At 44.1% G+C, this 21,088-nt stretch overlaps 1 protein-coding gene and 2 pseudogenes across 1 annotated transcript; 2 read left to right on the forward strand and 1 right to left on the reverse strand.

Moving 5' to 3' along the window:
* Positions 1-536: 536 nt before the first annotated feature.
* LOC116746937 lies at positions 537-1,412 on the reverse strand (annotated as a pseudogene).
* A 4,745-nt stretch (positions 1,413-6,157) lies between these two features.
* LOC116747196 lies at positions 6,158-15,285 on the forward strand (annotated as a pseudogene).
* On the forward strand, positions 13,501-20,860 carry LOC116747759 (embryonic testis differentiation protein homolog B-like). The gene is made up of 3 exons (XM_032620287.1): positions 13,501-13,542; positions 20,247-20,305; positions 20,500-20,860. The coding sequence occupies exon 3, from the start codon at positions 20,551-20,553 to the stop codon at positions 20,719-20,721; it is 171 nt and encodes a 56-aa protein (XP_032476178.1). The 5' UTR covers positions 13,501-13,542; positions 20,247-20,305; positions 20,500-20,550; the 3' UTR covers positions 20,722-20,860.
* The last annotated feature ends 228 nt before the right edge of the window (positions 20,861-21,088 follow it).

The raw sequence follows: 21,088 nt of genomic DNA on the forward strand, positions 1-21,088 counted from the left end.
CTCAACCTGCTTTCTACCTAGATTAACGAGCAGCTCTGCACTCCCTTCTCCACTTAACAATCAAGGCTCCATAAATGTAAATGCTTTTTCTGAACCACCTGTCATTGTGCTGGTTCTCTGAAAAATGGATTAAATAAAACTTTGACAGGTGTTCACCAACAAATGTGCAGGATTCATGATTTGTAGAAATCAGGTATTGTGCTTTCAAGTGGCTTTTTGGAAGCAAGGAACTCTTTCCCCAAAGCCTCCTAGCTAATTTCTCCTTAACATCACCTTGGCCAAAATCAGATCAAGATCCATTTCCGAAGGGGCACGGAACTGACTGGTTTGGAAGAGTCAGCATCCGGGACTGAATGATCACCAGTGGGGTCCCCATCACCAGGACCACCACAGGGCGATCTTTTCTGTTGGATAATGCGAGACTCAACATCAGCCACAGCACGGCAGGGGACATACCTCCTGAGCAAGTCATGGACCTCACACACGGGACCAGGGAGGGAGAGGTGCCATATTCATTGAGACTCAATTTCTTTTTAAACAGCGTCTGACATTTATTGAAAACAAGGAAAAGACGTTTGTCCAGGTAGTGTAGAAGAGCTGGGCAGAGTGCAGGGGTTACTGTGTGGAACAAAAGGCACACATCAGAGAGACAGCTGCACATTCAGAAGAGAACTGGATTCTGGGCGAAACGAACAGGTCCACAGGAGACAATGAGTGACTCGATTTGGCTGCCAGGCACCCCTGGGACCTGGCGGCCACCTGGCAGGAGCAGAAGATGTCTCTGGGAGGAGGGAGGGACTGGATCCCGCCGAAGGTGAAAGGCTGGCCAGCCCCTCCAGGGCGGTGGCGAGCTGTTGGAAGCATTGTCCAGAGGCTGTGCCCAGCTCAGACACCTCCCGGGCGAGTCCAGACCGCTGAAGGCTGCAGGCCGTCGGCGGGATGCGGTGGATGGCGGTGGCGGTGGCGGCGGCAGCGCAGATCTCTAGGCACCTGTATGCGGGCCTGGGAGTCTGGCAGAGGGCGGGCGGTTGGCAGCGGCCGGGCTGAGGGTGGTCTGTCTGATGTGTAACAGGAGCCCGGCTTGCAGCTGGAGCGCAAGACCGAGTCCAACTGTGCAGGGGAGGGGCCGGGCTGGCCCGAGAGGGCTACGGCCGCTCCAGAGCCAGGCCCGGCGGTGGCAGCAGCGGGAACCTGGAGCGCTATTCCTGGAACAAAGGCAAGCACTACGCGGGAGGGGACACGAGCGCGGGGGAGATCACGGCGACCCGAAGGCGAGGGAGGGGGGAGGCGCGGCGGGAGGATGCCGCCTGTGGCGATCTGGGCGGCGGCGACTGGTGCGGCGGACCCTCCCCCGGGCACCCGCCCCCAGGCCCGAGGGGCTCCCGGCCTAGAAGTCCTCGTCCTCCACCCATCCAAAGACCCGCTTCATCTCGGCCAGGAAGCCCCGGTAATCGTTGAGGAGGGGGCTCTGCTTCCTGATGTAGGGGATCACCCACTGCAGGGCGGGCCCGGTCAGCCGGGTGATGAGGAACGTCACCTTCAGGGCATCGTTGGTGAACAGGGTCTCGTCCACTAGCATGTAGGCGCCCGTCTGCACGATAAACTCCGGGAGCCGGTCGGTGTCGCCGTCAAACGTCTCGGGGAAGGGGATCGGGTTTCTCCACCGTCGCGTCTGGGGCCGAATGGGCAGGGCCAGGAGGGCCTTGATCAGCTGCACTCGGCCGTCCATCGCGCCTTGCTCGCTTCGCTGGTATCCCCAGAGCTCAGCAGAGGTCTGCGAGGAGGCGTGGCGGGAAGTGCGTGTGTGCGGAGGTGGACCCGAGCCCGGGGTGGGCGGGGCCATGGACTGTACCTGACGCCGCACGGCTCCGCCCACAGAGCCTGGCGGTTGCTAGAGCGCAGGCGTGACGCTGCGGTCGAGTTGGGCGGGGTGGGAGTAGGGGAAAGAGGCGGGGCTAACGCCCGCTCCTGAGGGTCAGAATCTGAGGGGCGGGGCCGAGGTTTCCTGAGGCAGAATGCGGGAGTCTTAAGTGGTGTAGGCTCCGCCGACGAGCGGGTGGTCCGCAGTACGCAGGCGCATCACGGGGTAGGGCGGGCACGCTAAGTTCGGAGAGGACCAGGGCCCCGCCATGCGAAGGGGAAAGGGGCGTGGCCAAAGGGCGCTTGAAGGGGCGGGGCGTAAACGAAGGGGCGGGGCCTAGGTTTCCCAAGGCGGGCCGCAGGCCAGGGGCGGAGACAAGGGGAGGGGCCCAGGACTTCTCTCTCTACAGGACTCTGGCTGAGCCTCAGCACGTGGAGAACAGAGTTCCTCTTCTTGGAATTGAGGAGTCCTCCCTTTCACCCCTTCCGCCCCTCAGCCCTAGCGTAACCTTTGCCGACCCTCGGACCCGTACACCACTTGGGTGCAGTTCTGTGAACACGTTTTCCTACTTATCTTTGCATCTCTCAGTTGGAGACGTATCGCACCGCTGGTTGTAGGTGTGGTTGCCTTGACCATAATAGGAAAGGCCCAAATATTGGTCAACATAATTCAGAGCAGCATAGTCAGAGAATAATGCACCATGACCAGTTAATGTAAAGACGGTTAAATGATAAGAAATCTCTTAATTTGGTATATTAAGGGATCAAAAGAAGATTATCAGTATAGAAAACGAAAGACAAAAGTAAGAGGTGTTGGATGCTTTCCAAATATGACGTTATATATTTCCATAAGTGAGAATAAGGGAAAGAAATAACTAAGACATTAACCAGTTGAAGGAGGGAAAACTAACCATTACAGGTTATATATGAATTCATTTGTGTGGCTGAGTACAAAATTAATATATATTCTTTACAGGCTTTCATATAATTGAGAAAGTAATCAGTTAAAATAGACAATACTCTTAATGACTCAATTCAGAAAAGCAACTAAAAAAATAGTGCCTAGGAATATACTTGAAAAATCGTAAAAGTCAAAGAACATTTTGAAATGCTAACGAGGGGATATAGAGGAATACTCAGGCAAACACAAATGCATACCCAGGTCTGAAATAGGATGGCACAACATCTTAAAGATGTTAATTTTCCCTGTGTGAGGAGATAGAGGAGGTATGGACTTAGGTGCTGCCCCATACCAACAAGGTGACAGCAAATTTGTCTCCACCTTCTCGAGCTGCAACAGTGCTTGATGATCCCATGACCTTCAAGTGCAAAATATCTCTTGTGGGCCCGGCTAATACAGAATTATTCACAAGTAAAAAAAAATTCAAAGTATGTGAGACACTAGTTCTGTGACATTGGACATCAAGCAACCAGGGTAATATTCCCCACACGTGAAAAAACAGTTAAAGTCAACTGTAGTATTGCCTCAGCTTACAGTCAGGAGCAAACATCCACCTTGCCTGTTTGTTTATGAGTGTGTGTTGGTTGGTTTGTTTACACTTGCTAATCCCAAATGGAAAGCAGATGTGAAAAGTCCTCCAAGATTCCCAAAGTTTTCTCTTGGTTTTTGCCCTGTAGGTCCTACCTTTCTGTTGAGGTAACACCTCCCTTCCCGTTATGTCTCTTTCCCCAAACCTAGGCCCCCTCTATCCAGAGCAGGCACCTCTTATTGCCACTGAGTCCCTCTGGGGGTGTTAGGGTGGGAGGTTGAACCAGCCCCAAGTTCTCCCTGGTCTGTGGATGGTGATAGCTCAGAGAACCTCCAACAGCTGAGGGAAGACACCGCACACTTGGCTGGGCAGCCAGTGGACCCAGGCATCCAAGCCACATCTGAATTGTGACAAAGATTCATTACTGGATTTCCATCACATGCTTGGGAAGGCCATCTGTTGCCACCTGTGGCTATGCTAGGCTGAAATGGAGTCTAGTTGGTAATAATACCCCAAATGTCACTGAACTTCTGCTCATCTGACTCCTCAGTCCCTTACAAGCTGCTCACCACCCAGAACAGCATTTCTGAGAATCTCTGAAGAGAGGAATACACACTGAAACAGAGCAGGACGCTATGGTCCTTCCCTCCCCACTTCCCCCCATGTCTTCCACCTGCCTTTTATCTGTAGAAAAGCTTTAGGCAAAGAATAAGTTTAATCAGAGAAGTGAGAAAATTCAGAAGCAAAGGAAAACAGTCAAACAGGACAAAATAATAATAACTCAGTCATTGAGCGAAGTTAGTTCCTCCTTAAGGGCTATAGATAATATTCTGAGCCCTATCCTGTGAGCTGTCTTATAGATACTGAAACGCACACCAGGTGGAAGAAGTTAACTACATGATGACCAGGCTGTAGCCATGACATAGGCTGCCACAATTTCGAGAACTGTCCTCAAACAAATGGGAACAAACCGACCCTGGAACTGAAGACTAACTGTACTTGAAACAATCAAGATGTCACTGATCAGACCACCGATGACCAATTTCCAGATGACTGTCAGAGCTGACTGTGCTGTTTCTGCATGTAGCCCCCTCCCTCCACCTATACACCCCTGAAACTCTTGCCCACTGACTGTCAGTGGCGGGGAGTCGAGTCGACCTTTGGACAGGGGTTCTCCCCTGCCACCCACCTTGGTTGCCAGCCTCCGAAGTAAAGCAAACTTTCCTTTCCACCAGCCTTGCCTCTTATTGGCTTCAGAGCAGCGAGCAGTCGGACCCCACTTTCGATAACAACACTATGGGGACAGTATACTGGTTGGGATAAGGGTGAGCATAGCTGGGTGGGACTAGCTCACACCCTAATGGGCGACTCATTCCTTAACACAGAGCTTAATAATAGGGATATTAAAAAGTTCCAGGTGCTATGGAAGACCAGGGGAGCTTCTTTGACCTCTGCATGCTGAGGAACCCCTCAGGCAGGATGTGACACGTTGCAGCTCGGGGCCCTTTAGACTGGATGACACGAACTGAGTTGCTGACACCCGCAGCCCAAGGTTTTCATAAAATCCCAGGGAAAGACCCGTTCCCACCCACCCAGTGGGCACATCTTCAGTCAGAACAGACCACAGAGGTCTTGCTCTCTTTTTCTCTAGAAGATTTTAAGGTCTGCAATGCAAACATTTCTTAGGCAGCTGAAAAGTGATCTCACAATTCTCTGGGACTAGGGTTCCTGAAACCAATTTTCAACAAACTATGCTAATTGGTACGATGTTTAATACATGATCAGACTGAGAGAGGAAATGTAATTCCAGTTTATTGAAAATTTCACACAAACAGTGGGTAGAGTATTGCAGACAATGCCAAAAAGATTCTGACTCCTCAGAGCCAGGTCTCACCTCTACACCCACTAAACTGCTTTCTACAACCACCCATGACTTTCTGCATTAGGGTTTTTTCCCTCACCCTTGGCACAAGCTGGACATGACCCAAAGCCAGCCGGAAGTGCGAGAGATTTATTACCCCTGGAAGTAGCTTTATTAAATAATAGTTGGGGTTTTGGTGGCTACATACGCCAGCTTCCTTGTCCCATACTTGAGATGGATTTGAGGTGCATTCTACACAGTCTCCCATAGTCCCCCCTCTCTGAATAAGCTCCAGTTACCCACAGCTCTCACCTCCTAGATCATCCCCCTTAACTGGCTGCCTTCCTTCTAAGGCTCATTTCCCCACACCCATACCACTGCTCCCTGGGATTCCCTCTCAAGTAAGCTATTTATATTCATGGGTCTGTCTCATCGTCTGCTTCCTGGAAACACAAAGACACCTCATGTATTAAAAATGCATTTAACTCACCCTGACACTCCAATGTTTAGCTGGAAGTAGAATTCTAGGCTCCAAGTTATTTTCCACCAATATTTGAAAGATATACTCTATACCATTATTTTACTCTTGGGCGTTCCTGCTTGCCTCATTATCTCCCTTTTTCTTTTTCTCTATTGATGAAGTATAGCAGGAATATGAAAATGTATGGAATGTATGGGAAACAGTATAAGGAATGTCTGTATATTCACCTCCCAGCTAAGGAAATAAAACTTCAAACACAGTGACTGCATTTGTCCCTCACGTAAACACTATCCTGAATTTGGGCTTTGCCATTCTCATGTCTGTGGAAGCCTTACGAAGAACAAGCAGGAGTCAAAACCCAATAATTTTGAAGCTCCCAGGTTGGTGGGCACGAGGAGATGCAGGGAGAGTGGTGCGCCTGGCGAGAGCGTGGAAGCTCTGTGTCCTTTCCTCATACCTGGCACTATGCATCTCTTCCATCTGGCTGTTCCTGCGCTATATCCTTTTACAATAAACCGGTCATCTAGCACTGGAAAACCTCCTATGTTTGGTGGCTATGCAGCAGAGAGACACTGGAAAGAAATTACTTATAATTTACCAAACAAGGGAATTTTAACAGCAGTGATAAAAAGGTACAGTATTGGGGATTTGATTATTCACTCCTTAAGCTTATTGTTGTCTTTCAGATGCATATATGGCAGAATTTATAAATCCAGACTAGATTGCTCTCTATATATCACGTGGATAGGAGATAAACTCTTTTTTTTTTTTAACATCCTTATTGGGGTATAATTGCTTTACAATGGTGTGTTAGTTTCTGCTTTATAACAAAGTGAATCAGTTATACATATACATATGTTCCCATATCTCTTCCCTCTTACGTCTCCCTCCCTCCCACGCTCCCTATCCCACCCCTCCAGGCAGTCACAAAGCACCGAGGCAATATCCCTGTGCCATGCGGCTGCTTCCCACTAGCTATCTACCTTACATTGTTAGTGTATATATGTCCATGCCTCTCTCTCGCCCTATCACAACTCACCCTTCCCCCTCCCCATATCCTCAAGTCCGTTCTCCAGTAGGTCTGTGTCTTTATTCCTGTCTTACCCCTAGGTTCTTCATGACATTTTTTTTCTTAAATTCCATATATATGTGTTAGCATACGGTATTTGTCTTTCTCTTTCTGACTTACCTCACTCTGTATGACAGACTCTAGGTCTATCCACCTCATTACAAATAGCTCAATTTCATTTCTTTTTATGGCTGAGTAATATTCCATTGTATATATGTGCCACATCTTCTTTATCCATTCATCCGACGATGGGCACTTAGGTTGTTTCCATCTCCGGGCTATTGTAAATAGAGCTGCAGTGAACATTGTGATACATGGTTCTTTTTGAATTTTGGTTTTCTCAGGGTATATGCCCAGTAGTGGGATTGCTGGGCCATATGGTAGTTCTATTTGTAGTTTATTAAGGAACCTCCATACTGTTCTCCATAGTGGCTGAACCAATTCACATTCCCACCAGCAGTGCAAGAGTGTTCCCTTTTCTCCACACACTCTCAAGCATTTATTGTTTGTAGATGTTTTGATGATGGCCATTCTGACTGGTGTGAGATGATATCTCATTGTAGTTTTGATTTGCATTTCTCTAATGATTAATGATGTTGAGCATTCTTTCATGTGTTTGTTGGCAACCTGTATATCTTCTTTGGAGAAATGCCTATTTAGATCTTCTGCCCATTTTTGGATGGGGTTGTTTGCTTTTTTGTTATTGAGCTGCATGAGCTGCATGTATATTTTGGAGATTAATCCTTTGTCAGTTGCTTCATTTGCAAATATCTTCTCCCGTTCTGAGGGTTGTCTTTTGGTCTTGCTTATGGTTTCCTTTGCTGTGCAAAAGCTTTGAAGTTTCATTAGGTCCCATTTGTTTATTTTTGTTTTTATTTCCATTTCTCTAGGAGGTGGGTCAAAAAGGATGTTGCCGTGATTTATGTCATAGAGTGTTCTGCCTATGTTTTCCTCTAAGAGTTTGATAGTTTCTGGCCTTACATTTAGGTCTTTAATCCATTTTGAGCTTATTTTTCTGTATGGTGTTAGGGAGTGATCTAATCTCATACTTTTACATGTACCTGTCCAGTTTCCCAGCACCACTTATTGAAGAGGCTGTCCTTTCTCCACTGTACATTCCTGCCACCTTTATCAAAGATAAGGTGTCCATATGTGCGTGGGTTTACCTCTGGGCTTTCTATCCTGTTCCATTGATTTATCTTTCTGTTTTTGTGCCAGTACCATAGTGTCTTGATTACTGTAGCTTTGTAGTATAGTCTGAAGTCAGGAAGCCTGATTCCTCCAGCTCCGTTTTTCGTTCTCAAGATTGCTTTGGCTATTCAAGGTCTTTTGTGTTTCCATACAAATTGTGAAATTTTTTGTTCTAGTTCTGTGAAAAATGCCAGTGGTAGTTTGATAGGGATTGCATTGAATTTATAGATTGCTTTGGGTAGTAGAGTCATTTTCACAATGTTGATTCTTCCAATCCAAGAACATGGTATATCTCTCCATCTATTTGTATCATTTTTAATTTCTTTCATCAGTGTCTTATAATTTACTGCATACAGGTCTTTTGTAGGTTTGTACCTCCTTAGGTAGGTTTATTCCTAGATATTTTATTCTTTTTGTTGCAATGGTAAATGGGAGTGTTTTCTTGATTTCACTTTCAGATTTTTCATCACTAGTATGTAGGAATGCCAGAGACTTCTGTGCATTAATTTTGTATCCTGCTATTTTACCAAATTCATTGATTAGCTCTAGTAGTTTTCTGGTAGCATCTTTAGGATTCTCTATGTATAGTATCATGTCATCTGCAAACAGTGACAGCTTTACTTCTTCTTTTCCGATTTGGATTCCTTTTATTTCCTTTTCTTCTCTGATTGCTGTGGCTAAAACTTCCAAAACTATGTTGAATAAGAGTGGTGAGAGTGGGCAACCTTGTCTTGTTCCTGATCTTAGTGGAAATGCTTTCAGTTTTTCACCATTGAGGATGATGTTGGCTGTGGGCTTGTCATATACGGCCTTTATTATGTTGAGGAAAGTTCCCTCTATGCCTACTTTCCGCAGGGTTTTTATCATAAATGGGTGTTGAATTTTGTCAAAAGCTTTCTCGGCATCTATTGAGATGATCAAATGGTTTTTCTCCTTCAATTTGTTAATATGGTTTATCACACTGATAGATTTGCGTATATTGAAGAATCCTTGCATTCCTGGAATAAACCCCACTTGATCATGGTGTATGATCCTTTTAATGTGCTGTTGGATTCTGTTTGCTAGTATTTTGTTGAGGATTTTTGCATCTATGTTCGTCAGTGATATTGGCCTGTAGTTTTCTTTCTTTGTGACATCCTTGTACGGTTTTGGTATCACGGTGATGGTGGCCTTGTAGAAGGAATTTGTGAGCGTTCCTCCCTCTGCTATATTTTGGAAGAGTTTGAGAAGGATAGGTGTTAGCTTTTCTCTAAATGTTTGATATAATTCGCCTGTGAAGCCGTCTGGTCCTGGTCTTTTGCTTGTTGGAAGATTTTTAATCACAGTTTCAATTTCAGTGCTTGTGATTGGTCTGTTCATATTTTCTATTTCTTCCTGATTCAGTCTTGGCAGGTTGTGCATTTCTAAGAATTTGTCCATTTCTTCCAGGTTGTCCATTTTATTGGCATAGAGTTGCTTGTAGTAATCTCTCATGATCTTTTGTATTTCTGCAATATCAGTTGTTACTTCTCCTTTTTCATTTCTAATTCTATTGATTTGAGTCTTCTCCCTTTTTTTCTTGATGAGTCTGGCTAATGGTTTATCTATTTTGTTTATCTTCTCAAAGAACCAGCTTTCAGTTTTATTGAACTTTGCTATCGTTTCCTTCTTTTCTTTTTCATTTATTTCTGATCTGATTTTTATGATTTCTTTCCTTCTGCTACCTTTGGGGTTTTTTGTTCTTCTTTCTCTAATTGCTTGAGGTTCAAGGTTAGGTTGTTTATTCGAGATGTTTTCTGCTTCTTAAGGTGGGCTTGTATTGCTATAAACTTCCCTCCTAGGACTGCTTTTGCTGCATCCCATAGATTTTGGGTTGTCGTGTCTCCATTGTCATTTGTTTCTAGATATTTTTTTATTTCCTCTTTGATTTCTTCAGTGATCACTTCGTTATTAAGTAGTGTATTGTTTAGCCTCCATGTGTTTGTATTTTTTACAGATCTTTTCCTGTAATTGATATCTAGTCTCATGGCACTGTGGTCGGAAAAGACACTTGATACAATTTCAATTTTCTTAAATTTACCAAGGCTTGATTTGTGACCCAAGATATGATCTATCCTGGAGAATGTTCCATGAGCACTTGAGAAAAATGTGTATTCTGTTGTTTTTGGATGGAGTGTCCGATAAATATCAATTAAGTCCATCTTGTTTAATGTATCATTTAAAGCTTGTGTTTCCTTATTTATTTTCGTTTTGGATGATCTGTCCATTGGTGAAAGTGGGGTGTTGAAGTCCCCTACTATGAATGTGTTACTGTCAATTTCCCCTTTTATGGCTGTTAGTTTTTGCCTTATGTATTGAGGGGCTCCTATGTTGGGTGCATAAATATTTACAATTGTTATATCTTCTTCTTGGATCGATCCCTTGATCATTATGTAGTGTCCTTCTTTGTCTCTTCTAATAATCTTTATTTTAAAGTCTATTTTGTCTGATATAAGAATTGCTACTCCAGCTTTCTTTTGGTTTCCATTTGCATGGAATATCTTTTTCCACCCCCTTACTTTCAGTCTGTATGTGTCTCTAGGTCTGAAGTGGGTCTCTTGTAGACAGCATATATATGGGTCTTGTTTTTGTATCCATTCAGCCAATCTGTGTCTTTTGGTGGGAGCATTTAGTCCATTTACATTTAAGGTAATTATCGATATGTATGTTCCTATTCCCATTTTCTTAATTGTTTTGCGTTCATTATTTTAGGTCTTTTCCTTCTCTTGTGTTTCTTGTCTAGAGAAGTTCCTTTAGCATTTGTTGTAAAGCTGGTTTGGTGGTGCTGAACTCTCTCAGCTTTTGCTTGTCTGTAAAGGTTTTAATTTCTCCATCCAATCTGAATGAGATCTTTGCTGGGTAGAGTAATCTTGGTTGCAGGTTTTTCTCCTTCATCACTTCCAGTATATCCTGCCACTCCCTTCTGGCTTGGAGAGTTTCTGCTGAGCGATCAGTTGTTAACCTTATGGGGATTCCCTTGTGTGTTATTTGTTGTTTTTCCCTTGCTGCTTTTAATATGCTTTCTTTGTATTTAATTTTGGACAGTTTGACTAATATGTGTCTTGGCGTATTTCTCCTTGGATTTATCATGTATGGGACTCTCTGTGCTTCCTGGACTTGATTAACTATTTCCTTTCCCATATTAGGGAAGTTTTCAACTATAATCTCTTCAAATATTTTCTCAGTCCCTTTCTTTTTCTCTTCTTCTTCTGGAACCCCTATAATTCGAATGTTGGTGCATTTAATGTTGTCCCAGAGGTCTCTGAGACTGTCCTCAGTTCTTTTAATTCTTTTTTCTTTATTCTGCCCTGCAGTAGTTAGTTCCACTCTTTTATCTTCCAGGTCACTTATCCATTCTTCTGCCTCAGTTATTCTGCTATTGATCCCATCTAGAGTACTTTTAATTTCATTTATTGTGTTGTTCATCGTTACTTGTTTCATCTTTATTTCTTCTAGGTCCTTGTTAAATATTTCTTGCACTTTGTCCATTTTATTTCCAAGGTTTTGGATCATCTTTACTGTCATTATTCTGTATTCTTTTTCAGGTAGACTGCCTATTTCCTCTTCATTTGTTAGGTCTGGTGCATTTTTATCTTGCTCCTTCATCTGCTGTGTGTTTTTCTGTCTTCTCATTTTGCTTATCTTACGGTGTTTGGGGTCTCCTTTTTGCAGGCTGCAGGTTCGTAGTTCCCGTTGTTTTTGATGTCTGTCTCCAGCGGCTAAGGTTGGTTCAGTGGGTTGTGTAGGCTTCCTGGTGGAGGGGACTAGTGCCTGTGTTGTGGTGGATGAGGCTAGATCTTGTCTCTCTAGTAGGCAGGTCCACGTCTGGTGGTGTGTTTTGGGGTGTCTGTGGACTTATTATGATTTTAGGCAGCCTCTCTGCTAATGGGTGGGGTTGTGTTCCTGTTTTGCTAGTTGTCTGGCATAGGTTGTCCAGCACTGTAGCTTGCTGGTCGTTGAGTGAAGCTGGGTGCTGGTGTTAAGATGGGGGTCTCTGGGAGATTTTCGCCGTTTGATATTATGTGGAGCTGGGAGGTCTCTTGTTGACCAGTGTCCTGAAGTTGGCTCTCCCACCTCAGAGGCAGAGTCCTGACTCCTGGCTGGAGCAGCAAGAGCCTTTCATCCACACGGCTCAGAATAAAAGGGAGAGAAAGTAGAGAGAATTAGTAGAAGTAGGAAGAAAGAAAGAAAGAAGAAAAGAAGGAAAGAAAGGAGGGAGGGAGGGAGGGAGGGAGGAAGGAGGGAAGGAAGGAAAAAAGACAGAAAGAAAGAAGATACAGTAAAATAAAATAAAGTATAATAAAGTTATTGAATTAAAAAATAATTATTTAGAAAAAAAAAGGGACGGATAGAACCTTAGGACAAATGGTGGAAGCAACGCTATACAGACAAAATCTTACACAGAAGCATACACATACACCCTCACAAAAAGAGGTAAAGGGGAAAAAATCATAAATCTTGCTCTCAAAGTCCACCTCCTCAATTTGGGATGTTTCGTTGTCTAAAGGAGGGAAGGAAGGAAGGAAGGAAGGAAGGAAAGAAAGAAAGAAAGAAAGAAAGAAAGAAAGAAAGAAAGAAAGAAAGAAAGAAAGAAAGAAAGAAAAGTATAATAGTTATTAAAATTAATTATTAAGAAAAAAAAAATTTTTAATGGACGGATAGACCCCTAGGACAAATGGTGGAAGCAAAGCTATACAGACAAGATCTCACACAGAAGCATACACATACACATTCACAAAAAGAGGAAAAGGGGAAAAAATCATAGATCTTGCTCTCGAAGTCCACCTCCTCAATTTGGGATGATTCGTTGTCTATTCAGGTATTCCACAGATACAGGGTACATCAAGTTAATTGTGGAGCTTTAATCCGCTGTTTCTGAGGCTGCTGGGAGAGATTTCCCTTTCTCTTCTTTGTTCTCACAGCTCCCAGGGGCTCAGCTTTGGATTTGGCCCCGCCTCTGCATGTAGGTCGCTGGAGGGTGTCTGTTCTTCGCTCAGGCAGGACGGGGTTAAAGGAGCCGCTGATTCGGGGGCTCTGGCTCACTCAGGCCGGGCGGGGCGGGGGTGTGTGGAGGGTGGGCACGGCGTGCGGGGCGGGTCTGCGGCGGCAGAGGCCGGCGTGACGTTGCACCAGCGTGTGGCGCGTGGTGCGTTCTCCCTGGGCCGTTGTCCCTGGATCCCGGAAACGTGGCAGTGGCAGGCTGCACAGGCTCCCCGGAAGGGAGGTGAGGATAGTGACCTATGCTCGCACACAGGCCCCTTGATGGCGGCAGCAGCAGCCTTAGCATCTACCGCCCGTCTCTCGGGTCCGCGCTTTTAGCCGCCGCTCGGGCCCGTCTCTGGGGTTCCTTTAAGCGGCGCTCTTAAACCCCTCTCCTCGCGCACCAGGAAACAAAGAGGTACGAAAAAGTCTCTTGCCTCTTCGGCAGGTGCAGACTTTTCCCCGGACTCCTTCCCGGCTAGCCGTGGCGCACTAACCCCTTCAGGCTGTGTTTGAGCCGCCAACCCCAGTCCTCTCCCTGCAATCGGACCGAAGCCCGAGCCTCAGCTCGCAGCCCCGCCCGCCCTGGCAGGTGAGCAGACAAGCCTCTTGGGCTGGTGCGTGCCGGTCAGCCCTGATCCTCTGTGTGCGAATCTCCCCGCTTTGCCCTCCGCACCCCTCTTGCTGTGCTCTCCTCCGCGGCTCCGAAGCTCCCCCGCTCCGCATCCCGCAGTCTCCGCCCGCGAGGGGACTTCTTAGTGTGTGGAAACTTTCCCTCCTTCACAGCTCCCTCTCACTGGTGCAGGTGCCGTCTCTATTCTTTTGTCTCTGTTTTTTCTTTGGCCCTACCCAGGTACGTGGCGAGTTTCTTGCCTTTTGGGAGGTCTGAGGTCTTCTGCCAGCATTCAGTAGGTGTTCTGTAGGAGTTGTTCCACGTGTAGATGTATTTCTGGTGTATCTGTGGGGAGGAAGGTGATCTCCGCGTCTTACTCTTCCGCCATCTTCCCAGCACCCGGAGATAAACTCTGGATGTGTACAACTGTGTTAATTGCTGATTGGCTGATTGACATACCTGGAGTGGTTTTGTACTGTTGTTGTTTAAAAGAAATCTCAAGTAAGAAAAAGATTGCTAATGCACTATGCATATCGCTGTGCCCAGGCCTCATTCTAATCAACTATGGACATTTTCAGTATAATTCTGTGAGTCTTGGCTTTGCTTTGTGTGGTATTCTTGGAGTATCTTGTGACTGGAATGTGCTAGGGTCACTGTCATTTTGCTTAGCTATAAATTATAAACAGTTGAAAATTTTACCACCCCTTACCTTTTTTTTTAACATCTTTATTGGGGTATAATTGCTTTACAATGGTGTGTTAGTTTCTGCTTTATAACAAAGTGAATCAGTTATACATATACATATGTTCCCATATCTCTTCCCTCTTGCGTCTTTTTTTAACCTGGAAAGTGTTTTTTTAAAAGGCCTCAAAGGAAAGGGATTTGGTTTGTTAATTAAGCTAGCTTGTACTGTTGTGGCTTCCTTCATTCTCTGCTGGCTGTCATCCTTTACAGAAAGGGAACAAACCCTGCAAGTTCTGAGAAGACTCTTTCCAGGTGATCGTGGATTACTTGAGGATAAATGAGCCAATATCTGGTGCGGCTTCAGTGTCTTTCTGAACATCAAGGATATTCTGCCACATCACATCCACATAATAATCAGCTTTTGTTTTACATTTTTCAGCCTGCTTCCTGTATGTAAAATGAACACTTCAGCCCTCTCCCAAAGGATTCAACTTTACTCTAGTTGGCTGTGCACTATCATTCTTTAAATTTTCTTTTCAAGTACATGGAAAATCCATTCTCTTGGTATCATTACCAGTCTGCCTGGTGTTAAGTGAGCTTCCTTTCATGTCTGCTTGGTTTTTACTTGTGTCAACATTTACAAAGCTACCTCTTCTATTGAAGGATGAACTCCTGATACCCACAGTTGTGACAATAATGGCATTTTTTATAGCTTGTGCAACTTCCTTTTCAATATTTGAAAAGACTTCTGAAGAAGAACTGCAGTTGAAATCCTTTTCCATTTCTGTTAGGAAATATCTTCCATGTTTTTACATTTCTTCCCAGAATTATGCAACGTTTGTTTCTTATCTCAACAATCACTATGGTCCTTGTGACACTGATGACTGTCACACTGGATCCTCTTCAGACATTACCGGACTTCTTGTCTGTATTGGTGTGTTTGTCTCCTGATTGAACTTCCTATTCTTCTTGGTATACTTTAACATTACAGTCATGTGGGATTCCAAAAATGGAAGAAATCAGAAGAAAATCAACTAGCTATATCCCCAAACAGATGTGAAAATGTTAACAGTACTAAAAGGTTTGGTGAACTTTTTACTATGAAAGAATGAAATTATCATTTTGAGAATCATGGAATTATTGGAAAGGAAATGGTGAAAAGTCATTGTTGTCTACACAAAATAAATACATATGGAGACCAAAGCCCAATGGAGGCTTTTATTTTCTAACTCTTGAGTGGCCAAGACCTATTGTATTTTTACAAAGCAGAAATTAATCTTGTTCTGTTTCCAAGAATGCTGACATATATGAACGCAATTAAATGAATTTTCCTGAATCTAAATCTAAGTGGTTTCAATGTTCACTGCAGCTCTATTTACAATAGCCAGGACATGGAAGCAACCTAAGTGTCCATCGACAGATGAATAAAGAAGATGTGGCACGTATATACAATGGAATATTACTCAGCCATAAAAAGAAATGAAATTCAGTTATTTGTAGTGAGGTGGATGGACCTAGAATCTCTCATACAGAGTGGAGTAAGTCAGAAAGAGAAAAACAAATACCGTATGCTAACACATATATATGGAATCTTAAAAAAAATGTTTCTGAAGAACCTAGGGTCAGGACAGAAATAAAGACGCAGATGTAGAGAATGGACTTGAGGACATGGGGAGGGGGAAGGGTAAGCTGGGACGAAGTGAGAGAGTAGCATTGACATATATACACAACCAAATGTAAAATAAATAGCTAGTGGGAAGCAGCCGCATAGCACAGGGAGATCAGCTCAGTGCTTTGTGACCACCTAGAGGGGTGGGATAGGGAGGGTGGGAGGGAGAGGCAAGAGGGAGGAGGTATGGGGATATATGTATATGTATAGCTGATTCACTTTGTTATAAAGCAGAAACTAACACACCATTGTAAAGCAATTATACTCCAATAAAGATGTTAAAAATAAATAAATAAATAACTAAATCTAAGTGGTTTGAGTGAAGGATTTTTAATTTCTCATGATCATTAGTTCTAAACTTCTAGGGTCATTCTGTTTATGTTAAATGGCCTATTCCATCCTTCTGTTCTTTTTTTGTTATGACATGGTTCAAGGTTACCACTGCCATAAGCATTGATTCATGCCATGCTTCCCGTTAACTTGGCTCTGTTAATTCTGTATCACTCTAATTAGCCGAGGCCCATCTTTACTACAGTATTCAATTGGTAAAATAATCTATTATATTCATGTTGTTGTTTCTTATGTGAAGATGTGTTTTCTTTAGTCTCTGTGATAGAAATAAAACTATCATTTTCCCATTAAAAAAAACAATAATTTTGTTCTCTAACCCTTCCCAATGCCTCAGCCAACTCCAGTCTACTGGGTTCTTCCTTCTCTGGTCCCCCTCATCAATCCCAGCGTCAGCCTCATGACTTTTTTGATCACTACCAGGTCTTTGGTGACCTTAGTATTCCACATGATCAGTGTTCAGTAGTTTGTATGTCTTGTTCAAGGTAATAATCACAACTCTAACCTTCTTTCAGTGTCAAAGCCTCTCCCTTCCCCCAGTTCAGGCCTGGCCCAGGCTGAAGCCTGCAGTAGGAAAGGGGAGCAAGGTGCGGTATGATGCTTCCACTGGGAATCAGCCAGCATTTGCTTCCCTCCCCTTTTGCAACCACTTGTCCCCCAGGGTCTGTTGAGCACAGGGAGGAACCAGAGGTCAGAGTCACAACCGATCTCCCTATCTGGATGCAGTTTAGCAGCTGTTTAAATCTGACTGTTTAAATTTTGTCCCTTGCTGAGGTGTTTCATGGCTACTTTGGAGACCACATCTCTGGGCCTTGAGTCCCTGTAGTTCCCCAACACATAGCCTCCACACAGGGGAGAACTCCCCCTACCTGCCCAGTCACTCCCATTTTAAATTTATTTGTGATTCTGACTTCTTCCCACTGTCTCTCTCAAACTTCAAGGGAGACAAATCAAGACCCCCAAGTGGCCTTCTTGAAGCCCTAATTACCCTAGTAAATCAGGGCACTTTCCACTTGTAAACGCAGCAGCTTTTCCAGCTTCTCTCAAGAGGGCCCCTCTTGACTCCAAATCCCCCAGACTCTATGTGAGTAAACATTCTCCAAAGGTGAGTAGCCAAAGTTCACATGTTTGTGGCCTTCGGGTAGCATGGAGAAGGGTCAGAAGTACAGATGGCACATGAACAAATAACACATCAAACCAAAAAACGTGGAAACAGCTTCAATTTTAAGGTTACATCAGGGAAAGACTTATTGATCCACACCATTTTCTTGGATTTTTCATAATCCTCGAGGATTATAAGGTGGGTAAGTCACATGACTTTTAGGTAAAGGCCAACTCCACCCTGGTGTTCTTTTTGTTCTTTTTTTTTTTTTTTTTTTTTTTTTTTGCGGTACACGGGCCTCTCACTGTTGTGGCCTCCCGTTGCGGAGCACAGGCTCCGGACACGCAGGCTCAGCGGCCATGGCTCACGGGCCCAGCCGCTCCGGGCATGTGGGATCCTCCCGGACCGGGGCATGAACCCGTGTCCCCTGCATCGGCAGGCGGACTCTCAACCACTGCGCCACCAGGGAAACCCGCGCCCTGGTGTTTTTTGTGTCAGCGTCCACAGCCACTTTGTCAGCTCCTCATCATTTCTGTGCCTCCCCAGTTGCCTACCAAGTAAAAAGATCAGCATGTTTTTGGAGGCCAGGGCGGGTTTTAGGTATTCATCTGCCATCCTTCTCATGATGGGTGTGGGCGTCCTGGGACTGATTTCAGAGGCTTCTTTATCCATGACTGGTTGATGCCACAAATGGCTTCAGGGAGACAGCACGACTGAGAAAACCTGTGAAAGATGATGGAATCCAGAATTACCTGTAGGAAAAATACCAAGTGGCCCCAGAAGCCCCTCTGCATTTCCATGTGTAGACACACACACACACACACACACACACACACACACACACACACACACACACATTTGATCACAAGATATTGCCTTGAGGCAACATCTGATTTGAAATGCCAGCTTTATCATTTCTTTGATTCCCACATATATATGAAATTATTTTTAGAATCTCTATTTTGTTCCATTGACATACTTAACCAATTCCTGTTTCAATTACTAATTCTATAAATTTTAATATATAGTATGACACCTCCCCCCCACCCCCGGACTAATCCCTCACATTTTCTCTTCAAGGTAATTTTATAATCTAGTCCTCCAGTTCCACATACACAATCAAAATCCTGTTGTAATTTATGACTTGGATTGCACTGAATTCATAGATTAATTTAGAGAATAATTGACACCATTCCAAAAATTAGTCTTCCTTTCCAAAAGAAAGTTATTTTAAAATATTATTTTAGTGTCCAAACAGGAAGGTCATAAAAAGTTTCATGTATATTTTCCCTATGTTTTTTTAAAAGTTAATTATATCTATAGGTGTTTTACAATGCTTGGGATATTTTGAACATATTTTATTTTATTATATTTCCTAATTATTAGAAGAGTATGCAAAATTTATTTATTTTTTATGTGCTTAACTTATGTCAACCAAGCTTTCCTGATCTACTTGCCTTGGTTTTTCCAGGAAGGCAAACCCTTAAGAAAAAGATAGGGCTTCCCTGGTGGGGCAGTGGTTGAGAGCCCGCCTGCCGATGCAGGGGACACGGGTTCGAGCCCCGGTCCGGGAAGATCCCACATGCCACAGAGCGGCTGGGCCCGTGAGCCATGGCCACTGAGCCTGCGCGTCCGGAGCCTGTGCTCCGCAGCGGGAGAGGCCACAACAGTGAGAGGCCCGCGTACCGCAAAAAAAAAAAAAGAAAAAGTCAGTTTTGCCACTTCCTTTTGTTAATAAAATACTGTACACTAACAACAGTTCTCATGCCTCTCTAATTTCTTTTAGACACTGAACACAGTATCTTAGTGATTTTTCCATGGTTCTATATGGAATGGGAGGAAATCTGGATGCCTGAGCCTTCTCTGCCACTCAAGGAAGGGAGTGTTTGACCTGGGTCCATCTCATAGACCTCCATGCCTCAACTTTCTTCAGTTGTCATATAAGATTGACCACAGTAGGGTCACCAGTGTAGGAATATGTTAAATTTCATCATAATAGTCATGTTAGACTCTTAGGACAGCAATAATAATAGAAAAAAAACCCCACCACTAACAACAAAGCCCTGTCCTCACCATTACCCCTCTTATAGCCTGTGAGAATCCATGTCCTACTGATAGACAATAGCCACTAGGATCACTCATTAATGTTAACTATATTGCTCTATAGGAGAGACTTGCAAGGTAATATGGCTTGAGAAGTATGGTTACTCACAGCCAAAATTTCTACAAGTAAACACCCCACTTCTGAATTGTGTGTTATTAAAGTAATTTCAGAGTTATGGACAAGGCTGTATCCAGAGATTGAGAAGGAAACAGAAAATTCTACCTGGGGCTAAGTTCCTGTTTGGAACTTGAGGCCAAAACTGCTGAATGTTGCCCAGTGGACCTATTGATATGCAATGGGTGTTGCTAACTCCTCACACAGGAGACTTTTTTTTTTTAACATCTTTATTGGAGTATAATTGTTTTACAATGGTGTGTTAGTTTCTGATGTATAACAAAGTGAATCAGCTATACATATACGTATATCCCCATATCTCCTCCCTCTTACGTCTACAGGAGATGTTTTAATAGAGAGATTTTGACTGAGCCATGGAAGATCTCTGAGGCCAAGAGAAATGAGTATCCCCTCCAGGGAACAGATATGAAGATGGTACCCAAATATGGGTAGCATTTGCCCCTTTTCCAGCACCTCTCAGTCACTCACTGTTTAGCCTTGAGACAATCTAGGTGGTGGCATCCATGGTATGTGGTCAGAAAGTTCTGAGAGTCATTGTGAGTCATCATGACTCCTCTTGGGTCTGACCAATCAGGCCCTGGCACTCAGAATAAGACAGGGAGAGAGAGAATTCTCCCTCTCACTTCTTGCCATCTCTTCAGGGTGCTCCTTCCAGAGAAACCTGAGTGGTCTGAGAGGCAACGTATCCAGATATACCAAGGTAATGTAATATTGTTTTGTACCATCACCATACTACTCCACCTGATGAACCCCAACCCTACTAGAGAAAAGGGGGAAGAGTATGAGACTGTCGTTTGCTTATAGAGAAGTGATGTGTGAGTGTGGCAGGGAGATTGTGAGGGCAAAGAGGCCCCAGGGTCCACTGGATTAAGTGGGTTTCATCGTCTTTTTCAGGCCGTCTCGGTTGTGCTGTCTTCCTGAAGCCATTTGTGGCGTCAACCAGTCATGGATAAAGGAACCTCTGAAGTCAGTCCCAACATGCCTACATTGACCATCAAGAAGAAAGAAAAATCCAAGAAGGTCACCAACAGTGTGGTGATCTTTTTACTTGCTAGGCAACTGGGGAAGCACAGAAGTGATGTGGATTTGTCCAGGTGGGTGTGGATGCTGAATTAAGTCACACCCAGGGCCAAGAAGTCATAAAATTTTAGAAAAAAAAATTTTTTTTCTAAAATTTAAGCTTAGAAAACAAAAAAAGATAACAAAATGTAGAACAACAAACTCCTCATTTCAGCTGTTAAAATAAAAGCAGCATCTTCACTCCTTTTGGCTTGATATTTTTTTATGCCGATAGTTTTCCTGACTTACACTGGAGAGGGGATTCTAGTCATCCTAACAGTCTATGCAGGGGCTCTCAGACACCACAGAGATGGTGAGATCACACTGCATGTCAGATTTCTTTCACCTTTAATCCAAAAAAAAAAAAGCAGGGGAATAGTTATGTAGTTCTTGGTCACTCAAGGACCCAAGTCTCCTGTCCCCT

This window comes from Phocoena sinus, chromosome X, assembly GCF_008692025.1.
Source record: "Phocoena sinus isolate mPhoSin1 chromosome X, mPhoSin1.pri, whole genome shotgun sequence".
NCBI lineage: Eukaryota > Metazoa > Chordata > Mammalia > Artiodactyla > Phocoenidae > Phocoena > Phocoena sinus.